The sequence below is a fragment of the Chionomys nivalis genome, chromosome 21 (assembly GCF_950005125.1).
Source record: "Chionomys nivalis chromosome 21, mChiNiv1.1, whole genome shotgun sequence".
NCBI lineage: Eukaryota > Metazoa > Chordata > Mammalia > Rodentia > Cricetidae > Chionomys > Chionomys nivalis.
In genome coordinates, this window is record NC_080106.1 from 44,736,671 (window position 1) to 44,752,665 (window position 15,995).

General features: G+C 42.2%; 1 protein-coding gene across 1 annotated transcript in view; it reads left to right on the plus strand.

The window, feature by feature from the left end:
* Positions 1 to 3,353: 3,353 nt before the first annotated feature.
* Positions 3,354 to 15,995, plus strand: part of Usp38 (ubiquitin specific peptidase 38) — a 32,875-nt gene continuing 20,233 nt past the window's right edge. The window contains exons 1-4 of the mRNA XM_057753464.1: positions 3,354 to 4,486; positions 5,867 to 6,002; positions 10,527 to 10,656; positions 12,897 to 12,998. Coding sequence (XP_057609447.1) covers positions 3,805 to 4,486; positions 5,867 to 6,002; positions 10,527 to 10,656; positions 12,897 to 12,998 — 1,050 coding nt within the window. The 5' untranslated portion in view covers positions 3,354 to 3,804. The remainder of the gene's footprint in view (positions 4,487 to 5,866; positions 6,003 to 10,526; positions 10,657 to 12,896; positions 12,999 to 15,995) is intronic.

Below are 15,995 nucleotides of genomic sequence, written 5' to 3' on the forward strand. Positions count from 1 at the left end.
AAGTTCACGGCTCTGACAAGTGTGTTGTGGTACCTTAGTTTAATTTGCGTTGCTTTTGTGGCTAATGATACTGAATATCTTTTCCTATACTTATTTGTCGTCTGTATGCTCTTTTCTATTAAATGTTTCATATATTTTGATCACTCTTAGTTGGATTGCTTCTTTATATATCCTTTTTAGTGTTTCATATAGCCTGGACTGAGCTATATTAAAAAAGATAACACCAGCCGGGCGGTGGTGGCGCACGCCTTTAATCCCAGCACTCGGGAGGCAGAGGCAGGCGGATCTCTGTGAGTTCGAGACCAGCCTGGTCTACAAGAGCTAGTTCCAGGACAGGCTCCAAAACCACAGAGAAACCCTGTCTCGAAAAACCAAAAAAAAAAAAAAAAAAAAAAAAAAAAAAAAAAAAAAAAAGATAATACCAAACTCCGGGTACTCCTGCACCTACCTCCTGAGTGTTGGTATTATAGGCATGTACCACCATACCCAGGTTACCAAGTGCTGAGGCCCAGGGCTTAGTACACACTAGGCAAGCAAGCACTCTGCTAACTGATCCCCAGCCATAAAACTTTAAGGGGTAAGTTCAGTGGCAAAATATTTTCATATCGTCATACTGAAAGACCCTCAGTGCTGGGGAGACTCTCACTCAAGTCTTGGGATAACACGACCCCCCCAGTAACTCACGAGAGACCTCCTTGCTGTAATCACACAAGGCTTTAATGATGAGATGAGACGGGAACCAGTGCACTGGGGCCGAGACTCATAACCCACGCAGGGGGAGAGCTCAACCCCGAGTGACCGGGAGAAGCGATTTTTAAGGGAAGAAACCACAGCCCAGTGATCCGGAATTGGCAGGGAGTGTGTCACAGAAAATTCTGAAAATAGCAGTGAAGATCACAAGGGGGCAACTCCCTGCCTCTCAGGACCACTCCCAAGGTCATAATCAGCTAGTTCTTTCTCAAGATTATTCTCAAGATTACAACCTAACTTTATCTCCAGCTAGTTCCTGAAACACAGTCACTAACCGGCTAATCCTAGATTTCTGATTCTTCTCTTCCTGCTTGGATTTTTGGCTATTTTCTTCCTGCTGGGGAGGTCTGGATTTATCCAGGTCTTTCAATACAATTACCACCGCTGTTCGTTTCCAGAACTGTTTACCTAAGCAGAAATGAACACGCTCTAAACAAATATCCTGCTTTCTTCCCTACCCCTCTAGGAACCTCTTTCTGTCTCTATTGACTATTCTAGTTACCGCACATACATGGACTCACTCTGTATTTATTGCTTTGTGAATAGCTTCTTCGGTATAGCTAGTGTTCGTTCATGTACCAAAATTTCATTCTTTTAAAGCCAACTAATGTCCCTCTGTATGCATGTATCACATTTTACTTAACCACTCATATGTTCATGAATAGTTTTCACCTGTTGGCTATTTTAAATAATGATGCCAGGAACACTGATGTATTGTTAGTCGTTGCTTTTAATCTTCCAGGTATATGCCTAGAAGTAGAATTAACTCTGTGCTTAAGTTCTTCATAAAATGGTGAATAGTGGCAAAGGCAGGCAGGCCCAGCACTTGAGAGTTGGGAGGCAGAGAATCAGGAAGTCAAGATAATCCTCAACTAAACCCTTCTGAGGGCAGCCTGGGCAAAACCAACAACCAATGTACAATGAATTTGTTTGCTGTATTTGTTTTCAAATGTTGCAGGAAAAACAAACTTTTCTCTGCGGCTTTATCTTCTACTTAAAGAAGTTTGAAAGCCATTCCTGGGTCTAGATCCAACCTCTTTTTCCCCATCTCTTCCTACAAACTGAATCTCCAGTTCCCATTCACTCCTATCACCTCTCAACTGCTATCTTTAGTATTATGGAAATGGATGTGTTAAATATATTGCTGTGATCATGTCTGTAACTTAAAAGAAACACTAGAGTAAAATAGAAACAAGTTACCTCTTCTTCCTACTGGACACTATAAAGGTTTATAGAATAACCAACCATGGCTGATCTCACAGCTATATTACACAAGGTTGAAGGGAGCTATAATTAGGCAACATTTTCCAAACTAAAAGCCTATGATTAAAGTTTTTGGTTGTTTCCATACAAGGGGGTCAAATCCAGGACTTTGTCGGGTACTCTTACCACTTGGTCACACGCCCACACCTAGAATTTAAAATCTTTGGGACTTAACTTGAAAGGAACATATATGATGACCTCACCTGTCCTTCCTTGCTGTAAAAGATCTTTAATGTAAACTTTATGGCACCGTCAAGTCCACTTTCAAAAGTGCCCTTTTATACAGGCACATATACACACTTCCATTCGACCTTACCCTGCAGGCTACTTGGGGCGCAGCTTATACACTGTGCACAGGATACAAAAGTTCAGACTGTATTTTTATCACAACCTTGTTTCGAATCATCGCTCAATGGATGAGCTACCAGTACTGTTTTTACTTTAGCAATCGTTTCATGGAGAAAATCCAGTCATTTAGGGACTGAAGCATGTCTTGACCCAACACGGTCTTTTCAAAAATTTCTGAAAACGTGTGCTTAGTCTTATACTTTTCTCACTTCCTCACCCAATGCTCTTCTCGAGTTTCCAAAACTTTCTCAGACCGAAGATTTTTAAATAAACAGGACTTCCTCAAATTTTCGTAAGCATTGTGACACAGGTCCTGATAGGGTAAAAGGTTCCTCCATTCTTGCCTTTGGCGCCGTCTTTGGCTTAAACTGAAACTACCTCCACCGTGAAAAGTCCTCTCTACCCGATTCTGTTCTAGAAACTCGGGGAAATGTTCCAGCTAAGTGCAAGTTTTGACTTCTGTTAAACGGTTTGCTTACTTTGCTCCCCCTGCCAACTGCTAACAAGGACGTAGCTTTTCTGTGTTCTTTGCCTTTAAAAGCGCATCCGGGCCCCTCCGGGGGAAGCGCTTCTCTCCGGGCAGTCGCCAGCGGCCTAACACAGACTCCCCATCCGGGGGTGCTCAGCGGTCTCTGCGTCCCCGGGTCCCTAAGTAGCAACACTGACAGAGCCGAAGTAAGGCGACAAGAAGCTGGAGAAGCGACGGCCTCCCTGGACTCCCAGACTATGACGTCGCCCTCCTCCAGAGACGCGAAAGCGGCCAGGTGACTTACTCGGCACCGCGGCGCCTGCGCGTTAGGGAAGGGGTGCGGCCTGGAGGGGAGGGGAGGAGCTAGATGGGGACGAGAGGCGGGGGAAGGGGCGGGGCTAGAAGGAAAAGGGTCGAATGTAGGTGAAAAGATCGGAAGAAAGTGGGTGGGGCGAGGGCGGACCTAGCTGTGGTACCTCGCAGCTTCACTTCCTGTTTGCCGGTATTTCTGCTTCCGGGTCAAGGGTGTCCGCCGCCTCCGGCTCCTCTCCCTGGCTGCTCGCGGTGCTCTCGGTGACAGCGCCACCTGACTCAGCCCGGGACGGCTTCCTTCTGCCCACCGGCGGGAGCCTGGACGCCGTTGCGCCCCTCATCGTCCGGCTCAGCCCGGGGTTCCGGGGTCCCGCCTGCTGAGATCGCCCGCGGGCCCGGCTAGGCTGCGGCGTGCGGGCCTCCGGCGCCCCAGGCGAAGCGCGGGGACTGGCAGCCCTCAGGCGCCCCGGAATCGCCCGCTCCTGTCCCGGCTCGGATGGGCCCTCGCACTCGATAAATGTGGCTGCTGAGGCGGCGCTGGCGGTGGCCGGACCTGCTGCTGCTCGGCACCGAGTTCCCCCCCGCCGCGGCGCTTTGCTGCCCCTCGGGGCTGCCGCCGCCAGCTCCTTTTCCCCTGGGCCTGGCCTTGCAGCGTGGCGACGATGGACAAGATCCTGGAGGGCCTGGTGAGTTCCTCGCATCCTCTGCCCCTCAAGCGGATGATTGTGCGGAAGGTGGTGGAGTCCGCGGAGCACTGGCTCGACGGGGCGCAGTGCGAGGCCATGTTTGACCTGACGACCCGTCTCATCCTGGAGGGCCCGGACCCTTTCCAGCGACAAGTGGGCCACCAGGTGCTGGAGGCCTACGCGCGGTACCACCGGCCGGAGTTCGAGTCCTTCTTCAACAAGACCTTCGTGTTGGGCCTCCTTCAGCAGGGCTACCACTCACTGGACAGGAAGGACGTAGCCATCCTGGACTACATTCACAACGGCCTGAAGCTGATCATGAGCTGCCCGTCGGTGCTGGACCTCTTCAGCCTGCTGCAGGTGGAGGTGCTGCGCCTGGTCTGTGAGAGGCCGGAGCCGCAGCTCTGTGCCCGCCTCAGCGACCTTCTGACGGATTTCGTGCAGTGCGTCCCCAAAGGGAAACTGGCCATTACCTTCTGTCAACAGCTGGTTCGAACGATAGGGCACTTCCAGTGTGTGTCCACCCAGGAGAAGGAGCTGCGGGAGTATGTCTCCCAGGTAACAAAAGTGAGTAACTTACTACAAAATATCTGGAAGGCCGAGCCCTCCACGCTGCTGCCTTCTCTGCAAGAAGTTTTTGCAAGCATCTCTTCCACAGGTAAGGGTCATTATTGCAGGAAAATATGCCTTGGAGATTCGACCCGTGTCTCAAATGTACCTCACTTTCTGTCCGGAAACATTCTTTTTTGGGGGACTAGCGGGTCAGCAAGCATACCTTCTTATTTGTGGAAATCCTCCAGGAAGAGGCATTCTTGATGGAGAGCAAATCCAAACGCCTTATCCAAAACTTTATTCCACTCCACTGCCTTGTTCAGAATCGTATGCTGTAGCCGAAAGGTTGAGGAGCCTAAGTCCGAAGACCTTTGTCACTGAGCAAGTCACTTAATTACGCAGCCTCTGCTCCAGTTTCGGAATGCTTCCAGGCTGACAGCCATTCTGGAAAGCTTCTAGTCATTACTGACTAATGGTCTCGTATGATGCTTACCACGTTGTTATTACTGTATGTAACTATTATCTTGTTGGAGTTGTTTTTCAGTGTTCTCATTTTTTAAAAAATCATGGGTCGTGCACAGTCCATTATAGGATTGTCCCGGCTTACTGTGTAGTGTTTCTAAAGTGTTGGCATTTTCACTCCGTGACATGTATGTAACAGGAGGTGCAGGTGGCGTGGAAATAGGTGTGAAGTATGACGTGGGCCGTTTGGCAGCCGAGGTGGATGCTTGTCTTGTCTTTATCACCAGCTGCATCCTCAGAAACTGGAACGTTCAAAGGATTGTGCTTAACCTGAGAATTCTATGTGTCTGTCCTTGGAGGGGCTTTAAAATCTGTCAGTCAAATTGAACTTGTAAATCTGCCCTCTTTATCTTAACCCGAAATGAGGGTCGAGTTTTAAAGGCTCATACAATGTAATACATTTATTATATACCAGGTCCATTAGCTTCCCCTCCCTGTAATTTTACTGGTAGTTTGTCATAGTTGTTAGATTTCTGTTTCACGTCTTTAAGCTGTAGTAGTGACGCTGATCATCGTAATCCTGACATTTTAATGTAAGCAAAGTCAGCCCCTTCCCCTTAATTTCTACTCAAGATTTGTGAGTCTCCCTTAGAGAAGTATAGTAACTACTATAATATTTCTTAATTATTTTAGAACCTCTGACCTAGATATTAGAATGATATATGACTGGTTGTATTATTTTTTCTAATTGCTACATGTCAAAACAGTATCTAAAACCAAAAAACGTACCATTAACAATGGTTATTGACTAACGTTAGCAGTAGTTCTTGTAATTCATTGTTGTCTATCGAATGAGTGATTATTGCTGTGCGCTGCTAAATCTTTTCTGTGATTAACTTTCAATTCAGAGTTATAACAACTTCTTAGAGCGCCTTCACTACAAGTGCGCGTGTCGTTTTATTCCTTAAACTAGTTCACTTTGAGCCTCTTTGCCATGTTTACCTATCTTTCTAACTAAAACTAGATGCATCCTTTGAGCCCTCGGTCGCCTTGGCCAGCCTTGTGCAGCATATTCCTCTGCAGATGATCACAGTCCTCATCCGGAGCCTGACCGCCGACCCGAATGTAAAAGACGCCAGTATGACCCAGGCTCTCTGCAGGTACTTTGTTGTGTATGCCAGATGTTAACACCCGAGAGGAGATGGTATTCTGCCTTTTTGTAGGAATAGTGGAAAACTTGGGGAAATTTCTAAAACTGATATCATGAAATATATTAGTAGTTTCTCCAAATTAACTGAATGACTTATCTTTTTATAGCTCATCTGAAATTGTTTGGTTGGGTTTTTCTGGAATCTTTATTCCTTACCATTTCCTGTAGACTTTCATGTAGGGTGGTGGTTGTTACTGTTTGGTTCTGGGTTTGTTCCTTTGAACTAGGTAGGGATTTTATTTTCTTTCAACCGCCCTTGCCTCTTTGGATTTATTTTATCTTATGTGTGTGTTCTGCCCTCATATATGTATGTGTACCATATGCTTGGTGTCTGAGGAGGTCAGCTCCTGCAACTGGGGTTATGGATGGTTGTGAATCCAGTAGGTGTGTGCTAGGAATTGAACCTAGATCCTCTGCAAAAGCAACAAGTGTTCTTAGCCACTGAACCATCTCTCCAGCCTCTACCTTTGCTTCTTTGGAATTTGTTTTCTCTCCCATTTGCAAAAGTCTCCAGAACCTGTCAAAGTCAGGAAGTCCCTGCCTTGTCCTCAAACCTGCTCATTCTTCTCTGTGAAGTGCTACCCATCTGTAGTGCTTGTTCCAGCCCTTGTGTGCCTGTGTCAGGGACCGTGTTGTTCTCTACTTGAGCTTTAGCCTCTGTTTCTTAGCTGCTTAATTTTGTTTCTTGAGTTTTCCTGTCTTAGCCTGTTCATACAGGAGGTGAGGATTACAGTGGCTTCTGTCTCTGTTGTTACAGTTGCATGAACTGAGGTTTTTTATGTTGAGCACACAGAAAGTGCCATGCTCTCTACAACACAGACTCACCTAGCTTCTTCTTTGTGCTGTTTAACTTGTGGAACCAATTAACCTGTAACTTGTGCTTCTAATGTCTCAGATCACAAATCTAGAAGCAAGTGTAAACTCCATACTTTTCTTACTCTCTTTGATTAATATCACTAAGTCCTTTGACCTCTGTCTCTACCATTTGTGGAAATCAAACCTGTTTTGTTACAGTAGTCTTAGTCTTCTAGTTGGTCAAATGTAAATAGATTTCAAGACCATGAATAACATTCAAGTGTGAAACAGGCCAGGAGTCAGTGAAGCAATGGGGACTGGGGTGCATAAGCAACTTCTGAGAGAGAAAGATAGGCTTCAGCTCCAGGTGTCTGTCGATACAGAGAAACTTGAATCTGGCCTTGCCTCATCAGAATTTTCAAAAGAAGCCTGAAGTCAAACTGTCGGTGTAAAATTTCCTATTAATAAAGCATTGGGCCAAGTAAGACTGAAAGCTGGATGCAGTCCTCAAGCTGCCTTGTAAAAGTGAAAGTTGGTTTTATATTTCATAATTTATAATTAACTCTGTTCTGTTGCTTTTCATCATATTGCCTGTTTTAATGCTACAGTTTTAAAGCTGCATGTATTTCTCTGAGCTATAGGAATAAATACCCTTACTATAAACAATAGAATTCTAAGTACTAGATGGAAACCACACAATCACTAGAGGAGAGAGGCCGAAATACAAAGGACTGCCACAGTTAAAATTAAAGTACAACCCCAAAATTGCACTTTATATTCCAGAGTATAGTGCAGACATTGCTAACGCTGCTTGGTGATTGTTGACAGGTTTCCTGACTTTTCCTTCCAGTTCAGGGACAGAAAGCAGATCTAACCATAGATAACATTCTCAGTGCCTTTTATCCCTTACTAGCTATAGAGTATACTCAAATACTTGTCCCATGAGTGACTTCTGTCTTAATCTGCTTAGACTATTAAAAAAAAAAATACCTCAGACTGGGTATAAACAGCAGAAGTATACTTCTTGCAGTCCTGATGGGTAGAAATTCTGAGATCAAGACCATGGATCCTTCCACTTGTTCTTGCATGGTGGGAGGTGCAAGCGCACTCACAGTTAGTATCTTCATCAGAGCACTCATCCAGTTAGAAGGGCCTTCATCATGATTTCAGCAGGAGCCTGACAAAGAGGCAGTGGAGATGATTATAAGATGAGAAACTAGAAGAGGACTCCAGGAAAAGGCTGATTAAATAAGTGATTAACAACAATAAAGAGCTACTATCAAGTGGATATTACTCCTTCTCCTTAGTCAATCCTCTGCTTAGACTGAGATGAGGGTTCTGGTCTCCTGTGCACATGTTCTGCACTGGCAGTGCCGCCACCCACAGAGCCGAAGACAGGTGCGCACCCTACCTTATTTTCATGTGCATATTTCCACTTACACAAAAATGACTCGTCGTTTTTAACTTACTGGCATTATTTAGCAATATCTCAGATATTTTATTTGGGGGATGAGGGGAACAAGTTGAGACCCTGGTCTGGGCCAGGCTTACTCACTCTATGGTTCAGGCTGTCCTCAAACTTATGGCAGTCTTTCTGCCTTAGGCTCTTAAGTGCTGAGATTACAGATGAGCCACCATGCCTGCTCATAGCTTTCCATTTTAGATTGCTGTGGATAGCTTTGTGCAGAACTTCCTCAGTACTAAAATTCTTCCACAGTATTCTACATTGTCAGTACTACAATGCATTTATATTTATTATTTATTGTATTTATATTGATTTTATTTTTTACCTTGTGGGTGGCCATTTATGGCTTTTGCAATTTTGCCATGTCATAAACAATGCTGGAGATATGTTGTTATACATTTGGGAGTGAGGGCTGCAATACTGTAGATAAAGCCCAAGGTCTTGCACATACTAGGCAAGTGCTCGACCACCATGACTTGTTCCCAGCAAGAGTAGACTCCTATAGGTCTTACTTCTTATTTTGCTTTTTTTTTTTTTTTAAAGATGAGTCTGTATATACTCGGCAGAAATGCACATATGCCTCTTTCTTATTCTTTGAATAATGACTACAGAGTTTTGTAAAAAGCAGCCCTGCAATAGGTAGATGATAGAGTAACTGTTAGCAACTACTTCAATGACTTGTAGCAGTTATTGTTGTGAGAAGCCAGAAAAAGAAGAAAAGAAAGAAAATGTATGTAAGGAATGGAGGGCTCCCATGTAACAGGCAGTTAGTATGCATTGTATTTGGGATCCACACGGCACACTTTTTAGAACATTTACATCTGAAAAACAAAACAACAGTGTTGTGCGCTACTATAAACCCTTCACTTGGGAGCCTGAGACAAGAGAATTTCCACAAGTTTAAGACCAGCCAGGGCAACAGTGTGAGACCCTGTCTTGAAAGCCAAAAGAGAAAGACTGATGGTGATCTTCCAGTCTTAAGATAGTTATATAATGCCCATGTCAGTGCTTTTAACATGGTAGTGTTCTTTTGATCACAGTCTATATCCTCAGTATTTATGTCTGACATTTTGTACAATCAAGGTGTTTATTGCTGGACAAACAGGATGACTCAGTGGGATAAATGTACTTGCTGCGCAAGTCTGACAACCTCAGTTCATTCCTCAGAACCCATGCTTTGTCCTCCTTGTGTCTGTCAAGGCATGCATTGACATACACATGATACCACACTCACCAGCAATAATAAATAAACTTTTTAAAAGAGAAACCCTGTCTGGAAAAAAAAAAAAAAAAAGATGCTAATTGCTCCCTGGGGTTAATATTTGGTGGAGGGTTACATTCATGATGAATGTTTCCAGTGTTATTCATTCATTTAATCTTCAGAACAGCCCTGTAAATAAGCATATTTATAACCTAGAGATAAGAAACTAAGGAAGAGAAAATAAGGTGTTTAGATTCTGTCAACTAATAAATTGTGAATTGAGATTTTTTAAACCAGTTATTCTGACTCTAGAAACCTGTAAAGTTTTTTTTTTTTACTCTTTATTAGTGTCTAATCCATCTAAATAGATTACTTCATCAATTATATCAATTACATAGCCTGGCTGCTTTCCAAAGAGTTGAACTAGTCTTTAGTGTGCTGTATATCTAGCTTTAGGGAAAAAAAGCCGTATTACTTCATCTTTTTCTTGTTGAACTGACTTGATATAAGAAATACGCAGTAATAGAAAATCAGGTCATTAGAATATTTACACAGTGCTTTTTATGATTGGTGGTTCTCCTTGTTGTCATTGTGTGTAGAATTTTGAAAGAGGTAGAGACACTTGCACCAGGATTCAGAATGTAGGCTCTTTAATGGTATGTTTCACATTACACTACTTAGCAAGAAGCAAAATCTTAGTTAATATCCATGCATCTTATTTCAGATGTCTGATTTTAAACTCCTTATAACAGTTACTATTGAACGAATGATATATATATATATATTCCTATATAGTGTCGATTTGAAATTTGACAGTTATGAGAAATGGTCATTTATAATAAAGTCTTTCATGGGAATACATTGAATAAAGAAACTGTCAGCTTACAAGACTGGAAAGTGCTTGAAGACAGGCCACAGTTTGAGTTACAAAGTGAATGGGTATCAGTTGTAACTCTTGCTGTTCCGGAATGATGTTTGAAATACTGATAATTATGTCTTCCTTCACTTTTTAGAATGATTGACTGGCTATCTTGGCCATTGGCTCAGCATGTGGATACATGGGTAATTGCTCTCCTGAAAGGACTGGCAGCTGTTCAGAAGTTTACTATTTTAATAGACGTTACTTTGCTGAAAATAGAACTGGTAAGTCGAAGTGGATCAGCCCATCGGAATGCATAGACTTCCGAGTGTGTTCCTAGTTTAGGTTTTGTTTTTAATAGGTTTTAGGGGGCAAAAGCCATTGCCATGTAGGGAATAGTCAATTGAAATTAGTTTGCTCTGTTCAAACTTTCAATGTGAAAACAATCCACCTACTAGCCCTTTTTTGTTTGTTTTTCCGGGTTGTTGTTTGTTGTTGTTAATGATTATGATGGTGTTTTTATCTTCTGCTTCTCTGAGACTGTCTCACTACAGAGGTCAGACTGACATCCAACTCACAATCCTCCTGCCGTAGCCACACACATAGAAAGGTTATAGGAATTTAGCACCATGCTCAGCTCCCATGAACTCTTAAATCCAAATCATCAAACTTCTAGCACTGTGCTCTACCTAACTGCCTTCTAAGATTCTACTTCATGTTTTGCTAAACCCAAGACACAATTGATCACCACATTTTTTGTGTGGGGTTTTGGTTTTTCCATGGTGTTGGGGATCAAAGTTAGGCAACTTCCATCTGATCCACATCCTGAGCCAAATCACTCCCTCATTAAAACACTTTCTTTACTTAATTCCCAGGACACTGTGCTCTTTTGTCTCTTGTCTTTTGCTGGGGTATCAGTCTCCTAACTTTCTTTGGCCCACTTTCTCTCTTAATTCATGCTTAAGTGTTCTGCACCATGCAGTAATCATGGGTGCTCTATGGCTTTAAATAAAGTGTCCAACTTTATGACTGACAGATTTATATTTCATTTCATTGTTTGCCCTTGAATTCCATGTCCATTTTGTCTTAGCTACTGTTCTGTTGCTATGAAGAGACACCATGACCAAAAAAACTCGTATAAATGAAAGCACTTAAGTGAGGCTTGCTTATAGTTTCAGAGGGTTAGTTCATGGTCATCATGGTAGGAAGCAAACAAACATGGCTCTGGAGCAGTAGCTGAGAGCTTAATATCCTGATCTGCAGGCAGAAAGAGAGAGAAGGAGAAAGGGAAAAACACTGGGCCTGGCATGGGCTTTGAAAACTCAGAGCCCACTCCCAGTAACATTCTTTCTCTAGCAAGGCCACACTTCTTAATCCTTCTAATCCTTCTCAAGCAGTTTCACTCCCTAGTTACTAAGCCTTTGGGGCCATTCTCATTCAAACCACCGCACATTTATTCGGTTATCTATACTCAGATCTTTCTCTTTATTTTCTTTTCTCTTTTTGGGGAGAGAGGGTGTTTTGAAGTCAGATTGTTTTTTTTTTCCCATAAAGGTTTTTATTGCAGCAAGAGAAAGCTAAACCATATTCCAAAGACATAGGTGTTAACTAACTCAAGAAGTGTATCTATCTATACTCAGAAATATTAAACTCAGCTTATCCACAGTCTTCTGATACTCTTTATTGACTCAACCACTGTCCTACAAATTCTAACTGCCTTTAAATAATAACCCAGAATCCTACTACCAATTTTAGCCAATTACATCACTATTATACCTTGGTCCAAAGTTGCCATCATCTCTTGTAGCACTGATTGCAGTAACTTCCTTGCTCCTGCTTTTGGTTCCTTATAAATGTTGCACAAGAGCTCCATTTGCTGTCCTTTCTTATCCCATTTCTCACTTCCAGTGACATTGTCCTCTGTGGTCTAACACATCAGTCTGGAGAACCTAGGGCCTTTGCAGTACTGTCTGCCCTGTTTATAAATGTTCCTGTCCTAAGTGTCTGTGAAGCTGATGTCCCTTCAGTTTCTACTCAGATGTTGTCTTTTTCCTGGGGCATTTTTAACCTCTATAAAATGACAAGGTCCTTTGCTACCCAATGTTTCCTGGTCACTGTGTTCTACTTCGTATTTTTAGCATTATCTATGCTTATTACTTTTTGTTATCTAGTAAATGTCCTCTAACTATAAGTCATATATGACCTACAGTACCTGGAACAGTGCCAAACAATCATAGCTATTCAGTATCTATTGATGGAGTAAGCTGAATGAATAGTGACTCCATAGTAAATATGCTTATTTACATATCTGAACGTATTTTCACTTAATGGACTTTTGAGAATTGTTTAGATCGTTACATTCTCTTTGACTTCAGTCCTATTATACTTCCTTTCTCTCCCGCAAGGTCTAATAATGTGTTAGGATAGGGCTTTAAAGGAAGAGGGAGACTCACATACATGACTGTCAGCGAGGGAAGGCTAGTGCTTTTCCTGTGAACTCTGAGAATACTCTCTCATTCTGCAGGTTTTTAATCGACTTTGGTTTCCTCTTGTGAGACCTGGTGCTCTTGCAGTTCTCTCTCATATGCTGCTTAGTTTTCAGCATTCTCCAGAGGCATTCCATTTGGTAAGTATGACGCAAGCTCTCTAAATACTTGTCAAAGTAGAACTCACATTATATTGGAAAGACTGCAGGTTAGCTTTATAGTATTTCATGTAACTATAAATTCTTAACAAATTGGGTTTGTAGAATATTCTGGCAAAGAGTATATTTTCACAAAGTTTTGTGCTTCACCAAAACTGGTCCACTCGGAGCATCACCTGCAACTGGAAGTTGCTGCTGCACAGGAGCCATCGATGCAGGGGCCTTCACACATCAGCAGTGCAGGATCGGTGTGGCATCAGTGCTGGCGGTGGCACTGGAAAGCACGAAGAGTTGAGTCCTCCGTCCACCAACGCCATCTTTCACAGTAGTCACAATTGTGCCTGCCACCCGAAGCAGCTGCTTGCTGGCTTTGATCTGATTGCAGCTGTCAGTTACTGCAGATGAGGAGTGACAACGTGTTTTGGGGATCCGTCCGCTTCAGGAGACTTTCACGTGGTTATCTGCATTCTCCAAGGTCTGCTCATGTTTTACAAGAGTAGAAACTCAGCAGCAGCATGCACCACCTTAGGGACCCTAATGCACCCTGACAAGTCAGAGAAGTCATGCAGAAATGCAGACTTCATTCCTCCTGGCTGTGCTCAGCTAAGGAACCGCAGTACCGCCGGCTCATACAGGCTACCCAGGGCCTCTTCCTTTGGGGGAAACCCACAAACTTTGTTTTAAGGAAACCGTGGCAATAAGTCATTTCATTTGATATCTGGATGAGTGCTTTCTGTAGTTTCTGTTCTCGTTGTAGTGAAATTGATGGTGAAACCATAAGATTGTTTATCAGATGAATCTCAATTTTTAGTTACTTTACTAGGCATATAAACAAAATGCTTCAGCAGAGAAAACATCTGTCGCTGTCTTCTGGCATCATCATGTGCAGGTCCTCTGAGAAAAAGGTTCTTTTCGAAGTTCTGGGAAATGAACTATTGCACATTGCCTTCTACATTGACGCCATTCCTTAATCTCTAGTTAATCACTTAGGCCCTGCTATAAACCTATTTGTTTTTATTGTTGTTGTTTTGAGACACAGTTTCTCTATTTAACAACCCTGGCTGTCCTAGTTCAAACTCACGGCAATCCACCTGCCTCTGCCTCCCTAGTGCTAGGAATTACAGGTTGTGTGCCACCACCACCCGGCCCTATTCTTTTCCTTGCAATTTGTTTTTTTTTTAAAAAAAGAAAAAGTGCTTTCTTACCTTTTGTATTTTTTTCTCTTCCATTTCTGAAAACAGTGAGTTAAAATAACAAATTTTTGATTTTGAAATTCTAGCTTTTGAATTAAAGTAGTTTTAAACCATCCTATTTAAGAAATATCTAGATTTGAAATTGAAAATTTTTGATCTGACTTAGTAAAGCCTGAAAATCGAAACTTAATACTGTGTAAGTACTCTACAAAGTTCAACTACAAACATCTTGGCGATCTAGTAATGAAGTGTGTGGTAGTTAAATTAGCAGTGACTCCACATGATTCAGTGAAGAATTTTGAGTGTGAGCGGTAGCCTCGGATGAGCATCATCAGTCATGCATTACATTTTGTGTTTAGAAATCCAGGCATAAACAAAGAAGTTCTGATGTGTATCGTTAGAGGCTAAGCTGCTTTCCATATACTTTCTATAAAAAGAAAAATTCGTTTTACACCGATCTGTGATGCATAGTTAAAATGGAGAAATAAAAAAATGTAGTTAGTAATTTAACATGTCATATGTATTCCTCAAGTAGCAATTATGTTTAATTTAATGAGTCTTACAGTAATTTTTAAAGGCATTTAATTTGACATGTTCAAAAAAAAATCTCACTTTAGGGGGACTAGAGAGATGGCTAAGTGGTTAAGAACACTTGTTGAACAACCCAGGTTTAGTTCCTAGCACCCACATAATGACTCATAAACATCTAGAACTCCTATTCCAGGAAATCTGACCTCCGGGATATGTACACATATGTACATACATGCAGGCAAAAAATTCATCTACATAAAATGAAATAGAAGGCAGCAGCCTACTTGTGTGGCCGTCTGTGTTGGTGTGAAGGACTGTGTCTTATTTCCACGCAGGTGACGAGTGACCATTTAGGAGGTCATAGGACACAAAACTGTAAACTGGTTTTAAAGACCAAATCTGCACTAGAAGAGCTTTGAAAGAATTGAAACTATGAAATTCATTTTTAAAATTCTTAGCTTTCATCTTTCTCTCTTCACCTGTAAAGAAACACTTTAAAGTAATTTTGGATTTCAGACTAATTTAGCAAGAAAGTAACAGATTTTTACAGACTTATCACTGAGATGTGTTTAGATATACAGAGATGAGGGCTAGGGATATTCTCAGTGATAGAGCATTCCTTTAAGATGTAGGAGTCCCTAGGAAATGTTTAGCATCCTTAGTCATCAGAGAAATGCAAATCAAAACAACTCTGAGATTCCATCTTACACCTGTAAGAATGGCCAAGATCAAAAACACTGATGACAACTTATGCTGGAGAGGTTGTGGGGAAAAGGGAACACTTCTGCATTGCTGGTGGGAATGCAAGCTGGTACAACCCCTTTGGATGTCAGTGTGGCGATTTCTCAGAAAATTAGGAAACAACCTTCCTCAAGACCCAGTAATACCACTTTTGGGTATGTATCCAAAGGATGCTCAATTGTACCACAAGGACATGTCCTCAGCTATGTTCATAGCAGCTTTGTTTGTCATAGCCAGAACCTGCAAACAGCCTAAATGTCCCTCGATCGAAGAATGGATAAGGAAAATGTGGTACATTTACACAGTGAAGTACTACACAGCAGAAAAAATAACGACAGCTTGAATTTTGCCGGAACATGGATGGAACTAGAAAACATTATTTTGAGTGAGGTAATCCAGACACAGAAAGACAATTATCACATGTACTCACTCATAGGTGGTTTTTAAACATAAAGCAAAGAAAGCCAGCCTACAAACCACAATTCCAGAGAACTTAGACAACAATGAGGACACT